General features: G+C 49.5%; 1 protein-coding gene across 1 annotated transcript; it reads right to left on the bottom strand.

The window, feature by feature from the left end:
• Nucleotides 1-3,005: 3,005 nt before the first annotated feature.
• LOC144160694 (uncharacterized) lies at nucleotides 3,006-12,802 on the bottom strand. Its single transcript, XM_077691899.1, has 3 exons — nucleotides 12,751-12,802; nucleotides 5,232-5,366; nucleotides 3,006-3,659 (listed from the first exon to the last, which is right to left on the bottom strand). Exons 1-3 carry the CDS (start codon nucleotides 12,800-12,802, stop codon nucleotides 3,019-3,021), a joined length of 828 nt encoding a protein of 275 aa, XP_077548025.1. The 3' UTR covers nucleotides 3,006-3,018.
• Nucleotides 12,803-15,129: the final 2,327 nt, after the last annotated feature.

Raw genomic sequence — 15,129 nt, 5'->3', positions numbered from 1 at the left:
CCACTGTCGAGTGCGTTCAGGGACCTGCCGAATTCAAACTACTCCCGAAGTATTTCGGCGCAGCAACATGTTATGCCCTCCAAATTTGCGCTCGCCAAAATCTCAGAGGTGCCTCTATGGGTTGTACCTGATCTACAGGTGCGATTATCGATTCCTGGAATCGGTAAAAAATCCCACATCTCGTCTTCGATCTTAAGGCAACTTTCACTATTTTACATCAGTGAAATGTACAGGGAGGCGTCGCATGTTTTCGTTGACGACTCAGTCACGGCATCTTCATCGGCAGCAGCAGTGGTTATGCCTGGGAAGGAACTCATCCAACGTTTCAGAATGGCTCACAGGACGTCGTCTACCGCAGCTGAACTGGTCGGTTTACGCGAAGCGCTCCGCACCATTTCTTGTGAAAAGCCACAGCAGTGGACTATCTTTTGTGACTGCAAACCAGCGCTGCAGGTACTATTATAAGGTACACAATGAAGCGGGGCGCATATGATCCTCTCATTACTGATGTCGCTATTCTGTTTAGAGTTGAGTGAAAAGGGCCACACGGTGGTGCTTCAACGGATACCAAGTCACCGCGTGGCATCACTGGAAATGAGTTGGCGCATGCAGAAGCACCGCAGGTACACCACAATGGAACTCTCTTGGCTATACCTATCCCAAGGCAGGATGCTAACGCGATACTCTACCGATAACGTAAACAAGCTGCAGCCCTGCATTCGTCGAACCCGCAGAATCGACATGAACGCCTTCACAGGCTCGATCCAGAGCGAAAGTTATGGCTCAGTCATGCTCCTTGATTTCGCAGGAGTCAAGAGATCTAGCTACACAGGATGCTTCTTGGAGTAGCATTGACCCGGAAGTATCTCCACACAATCGGACGGGAGGAAAGCCCGGACTCCCTTCTGTGTGGTTCCCTGAGACTATAGAACATTTGCTTAGTGCTTGTCCAAAGTACTCTAGGGAGCGAAAGAACCTTGAGGCAGCATTACTGCGCTTGGACACTAGCCCTCTGTCCGAACAAAAGATTTTGGGCATGTGGGCTGACCACAGGAAACAAAGCCTAGCCGTTAAAGCCCTGCTTACATTTCTTAGTGACTCCTCTCTGGATTCTCGGCTCTAGGTTGCGAGAAAATTTAACATACTGCGAAGTACGGTCTCAAAGTTTTTTTTATGCACGGTAATGCGAGGTTTTACGGCTTGTACGTAGTTCATTTGTCGATTTCATTGTCATTTCCCCTACCTTCCATATTCATTCCTTTCTCTTTTTATCCCCAGTGGAAAGTAGCAGGCCCAAGATCACTCTCTCCGACCGACCTCTTCTCCTTTTCAATAAACATTTACTCTCTCTCTCTCTCTCTCTCTCTCTCTCTCTCTCTCTCACTCCCGAATAATGAAAAGTAGGCTATCTCTATCACTGAATAGAATAGCATACAATCAATGCGCCCTGACTGTGATGACATATCTCGCGGAAACTTGGCGCCTTACTAAACAACTGGAAAGCAAACTTAGGTTGACTCAATGGGCCATGAAACGAAGAATGATAAGGAAAACTTAGGGACATAAAACGAGCTTTCTGGACCAGGGAACAATTAAGGTGGAGTAGAATATTCCATAGTTCAATTAAGATAAGGAAATAGACTTGGGCTCGCCATGTGATACGAAATGCCAATTGGTAGACCACCAGGGTAACAGAATAGATACCCAGAGATAGGTCTAAAAGGAGGGGAAGGCCGCAAACTGAATGGAGAGATGAAATAAAATTCCGAGGAAAAAATTGGGCTCTGGTAGCGCAGTATAGGAGCCGGTGCAGATAGATGGGAGAGGCCTTCGTCCTGTAGTGGACATAAAAAGGCTGTTGTTGTTGATGATAATGGTGATAGTATATCATGTAGCATCTATACTTAGGAAGTTTACAGTTCTTCAGTTTCGCGGGATGATGTTTTTCTGAGTTTTGGCGCCCAAGGTTTCGGGTTACCTAGAGACCGCCATGTAGAGACAACAAGCAGTGAAGTTTGGCTATTTATTTATAAATTTTAGGTGCACACGTCGTGCGTGGAGAGCGTAACCGCTCGTCTTTTGTCTCATCCTCCTCCAACTTCTCCCTCTTCTCCTCCTCCGCCTTGTGTCTCATCTCCTCAGGGATCTTTTCATCGCCGGGGGGTCGTTGATCGGTGTGGCGCTGTTGCTGTCCCCGGCCCCGTTGTTCCACCCCTCGGAGTTCCAGCCGGCACCTCGTCGGGGGGTGCCTTGTAGGCAGACTCCGATGGCGCAGGTGCACTTCGCTCTCCAGGGGGGCGTCGATTGGTGTGGCGCTGTTGCTGTCCCCGGCCCCGTTGTTCCACCCCCCCTGAGTTTCAGCCGGCACCCCGTTGGGGGTGCCTTGTAGGCGGACTCCGATGGTGCAGGTGCACTTCGCTCTCCAGGGGGCGTCGATTGGTGTGGCGCTGTTGCTGTCCCCGACCCCGTTGTTCCACCCCTCGCAGTTCCAGCCAGCACTCCATTGGGGGGTGCCTTGTAGGCGGACTCCGATGGCGCAGGTGCACTTCGCTCTCCAGGGGGTCGCCGATCGGTGTGTCGCTGTTGCTGTCCCCGGCCCCGTTGTTCCAGCCCTCGGAATTTCAGCCGGCACCCGTTGGCGGGTGCCTTGTAGGTGGACTCCGATGGCGAAGGTGCACTTCGCTCTCCAGGGGGGCGTCGATCGCTGTAGCGCTGTTGCTGTCCCCGACCCCGTTGTTCCACCCCCGGGAGTTTCAGCCGGCACCCCGTTGGGGGGTGCCTTGTAGGCGGACTCCGATGGCGCAAGTGCACTTCGCTCTCCAGGGGGGCGTCGATTGGTGGGCGCTGTTGCTGTCCTCGGCCCCGTTGTTCCACCCCTCCGAGTTTCAGCCGGCACCCCGTTGGGGGGTGCCTTGTAGGCGGACTCCGATGGCGCAAGTGCACTTCGCTCTCCAGGTGGGCGTCGATTGGTGTGGCGCTGTTGCTGTCCTCGGCCCCGTTGTTCCAGCCATCGGAGTTTCAGCCGGCACCCGTTGGCGGGTGCCTTGTAGGTGGACTCCGATGGCGCAGGTGCACTTCGCTCTCCAGGGGGGCGTCGATCGCTGTAGCGCTGTTGCTGTCCCCGGCCCCGTTGTTCCACCCCCGGAGTTCCAGCCGGCAACCCGTTGGGGGGTGCCTTGTAGGCGGACTCCGATGGTACAGGTGCACTTCGCTCTCCAGGGGGGCGTCGATCGGTGTAGCGCTGTTGCTGTCCCCGGCCCCGTTGTTCCGTTCCACCCCTCGGAGTTTCAGCCGGCACCCCGTTGGGGGGTGCCTTGTAGGTGGACTCCGATGGCGTAGGTGCACTTCGCTCTCCAGGGGGTCGTCGATCGGTGTAGCGCTGTTGCTGTCCCCGGCCCCGTTGTACCACCCCTCGGAATTCCAGCCAGCACTCCATTGGGGGGTGCCTTGTAGGCGGATTCCGAGGGTGCAGGTGCACTTGACACCTCTCCGGACCTGGACACGGAGGCAGACATCCCGTCCTCGAACATGTGACTCGAGCCTCTGTGGTTCCACCCACCAGAGGTCCAGGTGGCATCCGTGCTGTCCACCTCGTTGGTGGTGGGGGAGCTCCAGCCAGACTCCGCCGCCATTGGAGGTGCAGTCGATGCCCCACCGATCTGCACAAACAAACACAACCACCACATCCTCAACAAGCCGCACATCGCTCTTGCAAGCGCACACAAATGAACGTGAACAGTACAGATCAGTTGATTGGTCTGCATACTGACCAATAACGTACACTGCTACAATATGCTTCCGACTTTTCCTTAAAGTGTAGGGTTACATGCATGTGAACGGCTTGCGACAGCAGGAATCGTTGGGAACAACTTCGTTAGCTTCAATATTCGGCTGATGGGAGCGGTGCAAGTGAATGTACACACGTGCAGTGTAAACAGCAAAAAGCGAAACACCTGCTGCAGATCAGGGGCTTGAAAAATTTGAGAGGCTTGAAAACACCTGCTGTAATAATTGAGGCGACAGTGTATTCATAGACTGCCTGCAAGCCGCAATTGCCAAGAAATACCAAGCTTGGTCGGGCATTCCGCGGACCTACTTTATATGTCCGCGGCTTCTGCTCAGAGCCACCAAAACGTTGCAGTGGCGCGTACAAAGACCGACTAGCTGTTATTCAAGCTCGCCTGTTGCGTATTCCTTTTAGTCAAGCCCCGGACTGCGGCTTTTTCCAGCTGCGGAAGGAACATCTTAGTGGATACGAGGTTTCAGTGCAGGTTACCGATGGTCAAGTGGCCTGTTCTGCATGTTTCTACCCGGCGAGGTGCCTCGTAACGTAATATTTTTTAAATGCGTTTTAGAGAGCTCGTTAGGCGGTCGTCCAGCAGTTAAATAACTTACAGGGCACCGTTTACATGTATATCCTTTACCAGACATCCCCCTCCCTCGTGTACAGAACAAAAAAAGTCGACCCCACTCGCTGGACAGGGAACTGATTTTAAACGAATATCGTGCAGCCGCAGGAAATAAAGCACTGTTGGGATCGACGGGAGTAAAGGTTTAGATGTATTAGTGGAGTTACTGTGCAGCGTTAATTCGGAGGCATTTTCAGCTACATGAAAAAAAAAAAAACCACACCAGCCGGCCATAGAATGGCGTCCCATTAATAGGACCGCTACATATTACGCTCCAAGGTACTCTCATGGGGCTGCTTGACCGTACCCAATGCGAGTAAAGCATACCGGTCACGAAATTAGCCAATTCAACAAAGGACGCAGCACAGAAGACGATTGAAACAAACGACGCCCGTGTTGTGGCATTACGTAATACAATCAATACGTTATCGTGTGAATTATGCCCCAGCAGGAGCTACTTTCCCTTCAGATAAGCGCAGGTGGTGGCCGGTAATAGAACTACGACCTCGCGTTCAGCCCCAATGCACAGTAGCCACTTAGGATCTCGTATGTTGAGCCCAAAGGCGCGGGTTCACTACCCGGTCGTGGCTGCCGCCTTTTTGATGGAAGCGAAAATCGAAAACGCCCATGTGTTCGATACTTCGGCGCAAGTTAAAGATCCCTAGATGGTCAGAATTAATCCGGAGCCTTCCACTACGGAGCGCCTCATTGCCTGCGTAGCGCCGGCGCGTTAAACCTCAAAATAAAATCACTTAGCATCTAGCGCCGGTTAATTCCCCCTGTCTTCTCTGGAATTGAGGAAGGAATAGTTGGAGGACTTACGTTTAAGCCAAGCTGGTGCGGCGGGCCGTATTGTCGGTGCACCCAGCCGGCCGAGAAGGCCGGGTCGGCTGTCGCAGCTGGCGTGGCAGATCGCGGCACAAAGGTGACGCCAGCGGCGAATCCGGGGTCGGCGAGCTCATCATCACGCTTGCACCGTTTGGGCACAAGACAATTAGGGACGAAGGATCGGCCAAATCCTGGCTCGACGGGGACCTTGGAAAAGCGGTGCTTCGAACGTCTACGTGGGCTACAGAACTGATCTAGGGGCGCGCGGCTCGCGCTGAATCGCGCGCTCGAGCAGATACGTAGGCGGGCCGGAAACGGCGGGTGGAAGCGGTACATATACAACGGCGCCTACCCACTCAGGGGAATTGCCCAGCAAGATCTTGTGGTATTTAATTAATGAATCCAACTACACAGCCCCATGAAAAGGCAAGATACGGTAAAGACTGAATGTTAATCGAAAAAAGAGTATCGGAATGGAAAGAGAAAGAAGATTAAGGAAACCTGTCGAGAAATGTCAAAAACGGCGCACCAGCCGTGTCCTAAAGCAATCATCAGTGGCCCCGTGTAGTAGGATTCCTGCTGTGCAGAGCAACGCTTCATATTTATTCAGTTACGCCTTTCAACCCCACTACGCCGCCAAGCATATTTTAGGCCCGCAGCATCCGGCACCTAGAGAGAGAGAATAAACTTTACTCATGCGGCAACTAAGCGTATTTTCTTACCGAAGTTGCATTTTAGTTTGAAGCGGAAGGCAGACGCACTCATAGTCTTGCGCTTAACTCCACTTTTGAGTAAACGTGCATCAGCACGGCAGCATGCATGCGCCGCTCTTGTGGATAGTGACGAGCCGGTACCCTAAAGCACAGCAAGCACAGCAACCTTGTCAGATGCGAAATGTTTGGGCCGCAACTTTCTTCTTGCTCAGCTGCGCAGTGCTGTTGAAATACTCACCTAAAGAAATAGACAGCGTCTTCGCGTGGACTCATGTGCAGCATAGAGTTTCTTACAACTAGAATCCGGCAGAAAAAATTAAGCCAGATGTATCGGAGGCTGCGCGCTCCATTTTCCGAATTTCATTGTATCCCCCTGCGCATATCTGAAACTAACAAGATACTGCTCTGGAGCTTACTGTTCGAAAATGTCTGCAGCCGCAATTTTTTGCTGGCTCAATCTCATTCGCAACGACAGAGCATGCATCCAGTACGAGCGGAATGAGCACGGCAATTTCATGGGTCATCCCCATTCACCCAAAAGAGAGAGTCATGATGTTATTTGTGATTCGTAACCTCATCGCCTAAGAAGTCGTTTGACCGGCTTTCCGTAGCCGGTCGCGAGTAGTTTGGCGTCGTCTTTTGTTGAGTTGTGTTGTGTAATGTAGTTCTGTTCATGCCACCAGGTGGCGCACAGTGCTAAGGTTGCCACCTATCATAGACAATTATGTCTGGGAAGGTTGCAACCGGACCACAGGAATGAAGAAAGGGGGAGGTGTTGGCATGCTCATTAAACAAGGGTCCGACTGGCAGAGAGTGCATGAAAGCTGTAAAGAGCATCTATGGGTTAGAGGCACCATAGAGGGGAAAAATACATGGTTAGGAGTGGTGTATCTGTGGACCGGAAGTAGTGCTAGGGAGGAAAATGAGGAAATGGTAAACAGTTTGAGAAGAGATATAAACGAGTTCAAAGATTCGGGCGAAATAATCATAGTTGGAGATATGAATGCCCATATAGAAGGTTTGGATGGATACACAGACCACAACGGTTCTCTAGTGATAGATCTATGTCAGGAAAACCGGCTTGTAATAGTAAACACGGAAAGCAAGTGTGACGGACAAATAACGTGGGAAAGCGGTAACAGACAGTCCAGCATAGACTACAGTTTAGTATCCGAGACAGTATACGGAAGGCTGCGGGAAATGAGGATAGATGAAAATGGAACAGACAGCTTAGGAAGCGACCACAAGCGGTTTAGCTTGCACTTTGGAGGCGCAACCCGGACAAATGTAGAATTAGGTACAATAGGAGGAACTAATTTGAATAATGAGCAGTTTAAGATTATCGCTGATAGGTTGGAAGATGAAATCAATAAATACCCAGGCAAAAATTGGGATTACGACGAAATGATTGCGTTCATAAAGGGTAAGATGAATGAAGCAAAGCAACGAAACCGATGGAAAGGGAAGAGAAAGCCGAGAAGCTGGTGGAATAAGGAAATAAAAGAGGCTATTGACCAGCGAAGAAAGGCGTCGATAGAACATAGAGAAGCAAAAAGAACTGGTATGGAACCAGAGGTAGTGAAGGAGAAATGGGATATCTACCGGGGGAAAAAACTAGAAGTGCAGAAAATGCTGCAAGCAAAGATCAAGCAGAAAAGCGAGCAATGGATGGCAGAAATACGGAAGAAGGACAAAAGCGCATCCAAGAAGTTTTGGAACCATGTAAAATCACTAAGCTCAAAAAACGATAACCATAAAAAATTCCTGATTGATGAGGAGGGGGAACATTTATAAGGAGAGCACGCGTTGGCGCATATTCATCGAGTGATTAGTGAGAAGTTCAGGACAATAGTGGTAGGAAAACCTGCACCGATAACATCAGCGCCACAGAAGACTGCGGATAGGGAAATAAGTTTGAGCAACCTTGATTGGAAAAAAGCAGAGCAAAAGGTTTCCCCCCAGACAGCAGTGGGCCCGGACGGAATACCAATGCAACTGATAAACCAGCTTGGACCTAAAAGTAAGGAATCGTTTATGAGGGCAATAGATACGGTGATAGAAACCAAACAAGTACCAGAGGACCTGTTAGAAAGTAGGATGAATTTAAAATATAAAGGCAGCGGAGACAAAGCCAGTTTTGATTCATACAGACCACTCACAGTAACGTCAGTGGTGTATAGATTCGTAATGCAGGCGATAAAATCAGAAATTCAAGCATGGATGGAAGAAAATGAAATACTTGGGGAACTGCAGAATGGATTTAGACAAGACAGGCGACTGGATGACAATTTGTTCGTGATAACGCAATGCATTGAAATTAAAGCACAGAATAGACCACTATGAATTACGTACTTGGACATTAAAGGGGCATATGACAACGTAAACAGAGAACGGTTGTGGAGAATGCTGAAACTCCAGGGATTAGATGACGAGTTGGTACAGTTCCTTATAGCAATCTATAAAGACAATAGAGTGCACCTTACTTGGGAAGGACAGAAATGCGCCCAGCAGGTCAACATCCATCGGGGACTAAAACAGGGATGCCCTTTGAGCCCAATACTGTTCATGCTTTACATGGCAGGGTTTGAAAAGAAACTGGAAGAAAGTCAAGTAGGGTTTAGCCTAACTCATACGCTGCAAGGCGACATGGTACAACAGCATATTCCGGGAATTTATACGCAGACGACATTGTTCTTTTAGCTGATAACCAAACCTATATGCAGCAGCTAATAAATATTAGCGGCCAGGAAGCCACCGACCTCGGTTTAAATTTCAGTGCAGAAAAATCAGGAATAATGGTTTTCAATGACGCTACCACTGACGTAGTGTTTATCCAGAAAGGTGAATTACCTAGAGTGAAGGAATATAAATATTTGGGAGTGTGGATAAACGAAGGAGATAACTACTTAAGAACTCACGAGGAGCAACTTAAGGTTAAAGGAAAGCGAAACGCAGCTATAATGAAGCATAGAGCTCTGTGGGGGTATAACAAATATGAAGTAGTAAGAGGAATGTGGAAAGGAGTAATGGTTCCGGGTCTCACGTTTGCGAATGCTGTACTCTACCTAAAATCAGACGTTCTATCGGGTCTTGAAGTAAACCAGAGAACGGTAGGACGTTTGGCCTTAGGCGCGCATGGAAAAACAACTACCGAAGCAGTTCAGGGAGATATGGGCTGGGCGTCGTTTGAAGTTAGAGAAGCTCAGAGTAAAATATGCTTTGAGATGAGGTTGAGGGCAATGGATCAACGAAGGTGGGCAGCTAAGGTTTTTAGGTACCTATACTTGAAAAGCGTGGACACGCAGTGGTTAAGAAAGACTAGAAGGCTAACGATGAAATACGGAAAGAACAGTGGATAATCCAAAATAGCCAAGGTAACCAAAAAAGAGGCAAGGCAGATTGAAAAGAATAAATGGAGGGAAAAAATGGAAGCTAAAACGTCGTTAGAGATGTACAGGGCTGAGAAATTGAACATTAGGAAGGAAAATTTCTACGATAATTCCCAGGGCAGTGCTTTGCTTTTTGAGGCTAGAGCAGGTTGCCTGCGAACTAAGAGTTTTGTGGGGAAGTATTCACAAAATGATGGGGTATGTGTGGTCTGCGGAAAAGAAACAGAAACTATGCGGCACATAGTGTTAGAATGTGAGGGTATCCATCCAAATCTACATGAAGGGAATATTGGGCTTCCAGGAGCCCTAGGATTTAAGGGTATCAGAGAGGAAGTTAACTTCAAGGCTGTCGAGGGGACGAAAAGAAGATTAGAATGCTGGTGGACGAAAAGCAGAGAGGGGAATATTTCCTAGTACAGTTACCACCTGTAACAGGGACAAAAAGTATTTCGTGCCTAGTAAGCTTTAGTGCCTGCCCTAAGCAGCGCTAGTATTAAACCAAGAGTGTAAAACATGGTTATATTAGTCCATTTTGGTGAGATGACATGGCATCACCCCGCTTCAAAGGGGAGACCAATAGCAATCATCATCATCAGCAAATTTCCAGTATCATCATCAGTAACCGCAGCCTGGTTATAAATAGCATGCAACAAGAATAAGGGTTCTCTTTTCCGTGGGTACGAGGTAGCGTCGGCATCTCTCTGCCACGTATGGTGACTCGGTGGGCGGCGGATACAACAGCTTTATTTTCCGCTTCTTTCTTGTTGTTACCTGTGTTTTTCTTTTCGTTTTCGTGTAGAATTATCGGCGGCTCCTTTCGCCAACGAACGAGCAAAGAAGGGAGACCCTATGGGCCTCGTGCGCTGGTATGGTGGCGCCACTGATCTCGCGGACAACGAAGACATAACTTCCGAATTCCGCGAGAAGACGACGTCCCGAAGCATGGCATTCAGCGCAGTACCATTATCAACAAAAGAAAGAACGAATGACCGCTATTCTGTTGCAATGTGATGCGAACAACCAAACGGCGGTACTTTAATAAACAGAAAATGGTTCGTAAAGACGACAGGAAAGCGATTCATCACACTCCGCGCTGCGCGCGGACACACTGTCATTTCGCAAGAGCTTCAACCGAAAACCAGCGGCGCCGCCCTAGTGAAAGATAAAAATAAAAAGACGAAAACCCGCGAGCCCACTTCCGAGAAGAACGAGATGACTGCATTAGTGTGTGTGTGTCGCTTCCTGGAAGCGATACTGTGTGTGTGACAGTAGGCGCGATCACTCCGCCAATCCAGAAACTGCTGTCCTGTGGACCCCTGGCCCCTGCGAGAGCATTTCGATGACGGCGACGGCCCACCGGCGCTGGAAACGTTTTCATTTGTTCAACTTTAGCCTGTCGGGGTCAAGGCATAATTGGCATAACTGGTATCCCCTTGCAGTTGGCGGACAGCTTAGTGAAGAGAATACCGCCGACCCGACTTTCACGGTGCTTGAAGAAGCCAATTTCTCCCGTGTAAATTCCACTGTGCATTGTCTGTGCCAGGAGTGTTCATTGTGTGTGTGAAATCGCGGCGAAGCGTTCGTGTGTATATTGCGACACCAAAGGATACGGCTTCAAGAGCCCCAAGATTCAGGTTTGTAAGGCAGGTATTTGAAAATACAACTGCGCAGCAAAACGCTACCTAAAACTGCTGAAACTACGATGAGTGTTCGTTGATGGGGTCAGAAAAATATCTCTTTACGCCTTTTTTAAAATGGTTTCATAGGTTTAATAAACGCGTGCTTATGCGAATATTTGTGGACGTAGATGCGCGTGAGGAAGCTTTCATGAAAGCGTCTAAACGTTTATTTACCTTGTTGCTTACCCTTGTATTGCTCGGCATATCCACGGGCACGGACATAGAGCCCGCAGCCGGAGCTATAATTTTGCACAACTGGTTCCTCTCGCATTCGTTGCCGATGAAAAAAAAGACTATTAGGAATAAAGGAGATTGTTTCATAGATGACAGAGTTGTACTCGATGGTCGTGTAACTACTTGCACGGCCGCTGGATGCGCTCTCATCCATTGATTGTAGGGTTTTAACGCGCCGACGCAACGCAGGCGAGCGCTCTCATCCAGCGGCCGTGCTACTTGTAACTACATGCCAGCGTAAGTAGTGCTCGTGCATGTTGTCTTTGTCAGCAAAAATATTTTGCGCAACAAGCTCCACTTGACCTCGTTTCATTGGACCTGCTGTGCCTGAAACGCAAACTGCAAGTTGAACAGGACCGCAGAGTCATTTCAATAGATTGTTGATACGAGTCCGAATTGTGGCTGGTGTGTGCCCATCTGTTTATTGTTGTGCCACTGCGTAGCGTTCCATCTGTTTCCGTTTTAAGGCCATCTATATTTTCCCGGCATGGCATTTTCTCACAGCGGTCGCACGCCAAGAAGCGTGCAGATACGCAAACGCAACTATGGTGCCGTTTTTTTTTTAATTTCTCGGGTACCATGTGCTTTGTGCATATCGGCGTCCCAAGCAGCTTATCCATGTATGTTTATTCTACTTTAGAAAAACGTCCGCCGCCGCTACCAGGTGGCGCCACGTGCTTACTTGAAACTGCAGTGCACGAGGCCCATAGACATTTTAAATATGGCCACCATACGATCGCATGTATCCCTATGGAGCGCAATATAACGAGGCACTTTCGGCTTTACTGCTACACATAAGTGAACTACCGGAACAACATTTTTACACCAGTATAGACGTTCTATAAAAATATCAAGGACCCAGGGCCTTATATCAAATGCATCCATCCATGAAGCCCATGGTATCCCTAAGGAGCGCTGTATACACTGAGCCCATTTAGTGTCGCCTGCACTACAGTACACATGCATTGCAAAGGAGACATGAACAGAAAATGCAAGTTTGGCTCTCCACGCCAGCACGAGCAGAAGAAGGCAGTATGGGGTGTGCAGTGGCACGGCCGCTCGATTCACATCGATCGGTCGTGGCAGTGGTACGGGAAGGCCTCGCGTAGTTCGTACTCCCGAAGAACACGCCTCTCACGAAGCCCAACGTCGTGAGCGTGCACGGGAGCGCGACAGCGCCGAGCCGCAAGGACCAGCGATGAGCGGGCGCGAGCAGAAGATGAAGCAGATCGCCAAGCGGATGATGCGGCTAAGCGACGGAGGTAGTACCATTCCCGAAAGTTGGACGACTGTATGCACTGAACGAACGCTTTACTCGGTTCACCTTGGGGAAGTTTGGCCTGGTGTGCCATAAGGATCACGCGCAGATGACGTACAACTGCCGAAGAACATTCGGGCCTTTTCTATTATGTCACCGTCTACCACAGTGACTATAAAGACATCGCTGTAAGTCAAGCAGAGAGCCCTTAAATTAAATCGATTGCTGCCGCTGCCGCACTACTAAGACCCCGCATCACCTCTGACACCACGTCCAGCTCATCCACCGCCATGGCACCGTCCACAGGACACCGACAACCGGTCTCTCGGGCGTATAAAGAGTATTCACCCAGTGCAGCAGACCAACCTACCCCTCCCTATCGACACACCAGATGGCCTCCAGGCCCATGTGGATGCAATGGCATCATCCACACGAGCCTGGTTTGCCTTGCTATACCGTCTATAAACCAGACATGCACAGATGTTATGGAGGCACCACTTCCGTCTGTTTTGGCAGAGCTGGTCGCCACCCGTGATGGGTTGTGTGCCCTAGGACATCGTCTTGGTGTTGCCCCACCATCCTGCCTGATCATCTACACCGATTCCACGCAGGCTACTCGAGAGATACGGCGTGTAGACAGCCCACTGGGCATTACATGCGATGTGGACCGGATACTGAAATCGTTCCCATGCCCTGTTCGCATCCTCTGGATCAGCCGTGGCACGCCCACCCACGTCGAGTCCGACGTGGCTGCTGATGCTCCGCAAGTATTTTACCCGCTCCCTCTTCTGGAGCTGACACCGCAGGGCTCTTCTAATAAAAAAAGAGTCTCTTCGGCGCTCCACGCGTGTCCTGCATCGTCCGGGTGGGACTGACCTTCCTAGCGGCTTAACCCGCCGTGATGAGGTCACGCTCTGGAAAATTCGCCTGGGCGTTGAACTGGGCGTTGAACTGCTGTTCGTGGAACATGGACTTGTATATAGCCTTGCGGTGACTTATGCAACCTTCCACTGCTGCTCTGCTTCCGCTGCGCATTAGACCACCTCCTGAAGACATTCCAATAAGCCAGAACCCGGCACATGGTAGCCACAGGAGATCGCCCAGGCCGTCCGCGCGATGCTCATCGGTGGACGCATGCTCCTCTCTACAAGCAGCTGTTGGGCTTTCTTGCTGAGACTGGCCTATACAGTATTCTGTAGTGCGTGAATGCGCTTTTCCCCGTTACTTTCCTTTTTTTATCCTTCCATTTCTTTGATGCCATGTGGCAAAATGGCGCAAAAAAAGTAATTCCTCAAATGACTACTATATTTTGTTTACGATACGCCTCCGCTGGTCCTCCGCCTTCCCAGGGCGGAACGGCTGATAATTGTTTATTTATTCTTTTGGTTTTTGAATTGCGTGAAGGCACCTGAATAGGCAGACCTTTGCGATTTCGTTACTTCATTCTAAGTTTTTATTTTTGTATTTTGCTTTTTTTTTACCAACACTGGTTGCCAGATTTGGTTACTAATAGCCAAATGGCCAGGTTTGGCTACCAAAAGCGAAATTTGGCGACTATTCGTTTCGTTTGGTTATATTCTTTCCTGCTTTTTTCTTAAAATAACCGAAATTTACACAATCAAAATGATTAAAAGTACTTACCTTGGCCACTTGCACATTTTTGAGCAGATATACGCATTACATTGTTACCGTTCGCTCTGTCGGCAAAGAATGCTTCCGCATGTGCAGGTGGAGTTGACGGCACCGCCTGGAGCGAACCCTATACCCCCGTCCACACAAAAGCCTCACAAAAGAACAAGAACGGCACCTTCCAGGCATTCAAACCAACCCATTTCCCCACCCAACTAGAGCCCACATTGTCGCCCTTACCCTGTACTCCTCGCGGTGCCACTTCTTCGAGGCTCCGGGCACCCTATACCGTATTATGTGGGGCTGTGATAATAACCCCCCTCCCGCCCTTCTTTTCCCCTGAGCATTGGGAGAGAGTACTGTCCAGCTCGGACCCTGACGATCAACTTTGGCTCCTGAAGAGACCCCAAGAAGCCGGACGGTCTCAAGGGGTTCTGGAATAAGGACTCTTCCCAAAGACTAACTGCTCCATGGGGACGTTTACTCCTCTCCCTCCTCACGTGTTGCTGCTGACGCCGCGGTTGCTAGAACACATTGAACGCTGGAGGATAAACATATTGTCTGAAATCCCTTTGTTTAAATGGTCTATAAAAATATTCTTTAAACGGCAGGCTATGTTCTCTATCTCTCTCTGTGGCTCCACGGGTATTGTCAATCTCTCCTCCGTGGATATGTGCCGAAGGTGAAGAATAAGAGTTCTAGTAGAACGTTTTTATTGGTTTAGGAGGATCATTGGCGAAGATGAAAAAAAGATGAAGGGGAGGGTAAGGGAAGAGAGAAAAGAAAAGTTTCTACAGGCTCAGTTCATATAATGCAGACAATTTTCTTGGTTTTTGGTATCTCCAATGGGGCTGGAAGGATCGCTCGCGATAGTTGGGGTTCATGAGGCAGTGGTTTGCTGCAGGTATATGTGGTGAAGGTCCCACTCAAGCAGCTCGTGCTAGACCGATCTGAAGTGGCTAAGCAGCAATTTGCGGTAATAGTTGCGTG

The sequence above is a fragment of the Haemaphysalis longicornis genome, unplaced genomic scaffold (genome assembly GCF_048455015.1).
Source record: "Haemaphysalis longicornis isolate Haplotype H1 unplaced genomic scaffold, Haemaphysalis longicornis Haplotype H1 scaffold_1, whole genome shotgun sequence".
Taxonomy (NCBI): Eukaryota; Metazoa; Arthropoda; class Arachnida; order Ixodida; family Ixodidae; genus Haemaphysalis; species Haemaphysalis longicornis.
Note: the sequence above shows the minus strand (reverse complement) of the source record. Positions and strands in the feature narration are given on the sequence as shown.

What these genes read in the sequence shown, in the direction of transcription:
- LOC144160694 (XM_077691899.1), bottom strand. Translation starts at nt 12,802, where the DNA reads ATGGCGGTGGATGAGCTGGACGTGGTGTCAGAGGTGATGCGGGGTCTT. An exon ending in GGTGATGCGGGGTCTTAGTA is followed by an intron (nt 5,367 to 12,750) that starts GTGCGGCAGCGG and finishes CGTGATGATGAG; the next exon opens with CTCGCCGACCCCGGATTCGC. An exon ending in CGCACCAGCTTGGCTTAAAC is followed by an intron (nt 3,660 to 5,231) that starts GTAAGTCCTCCA and finishes TTGTTTGTGCAG; the next exon opens with ATCGGTGGGGCATCGACTGC.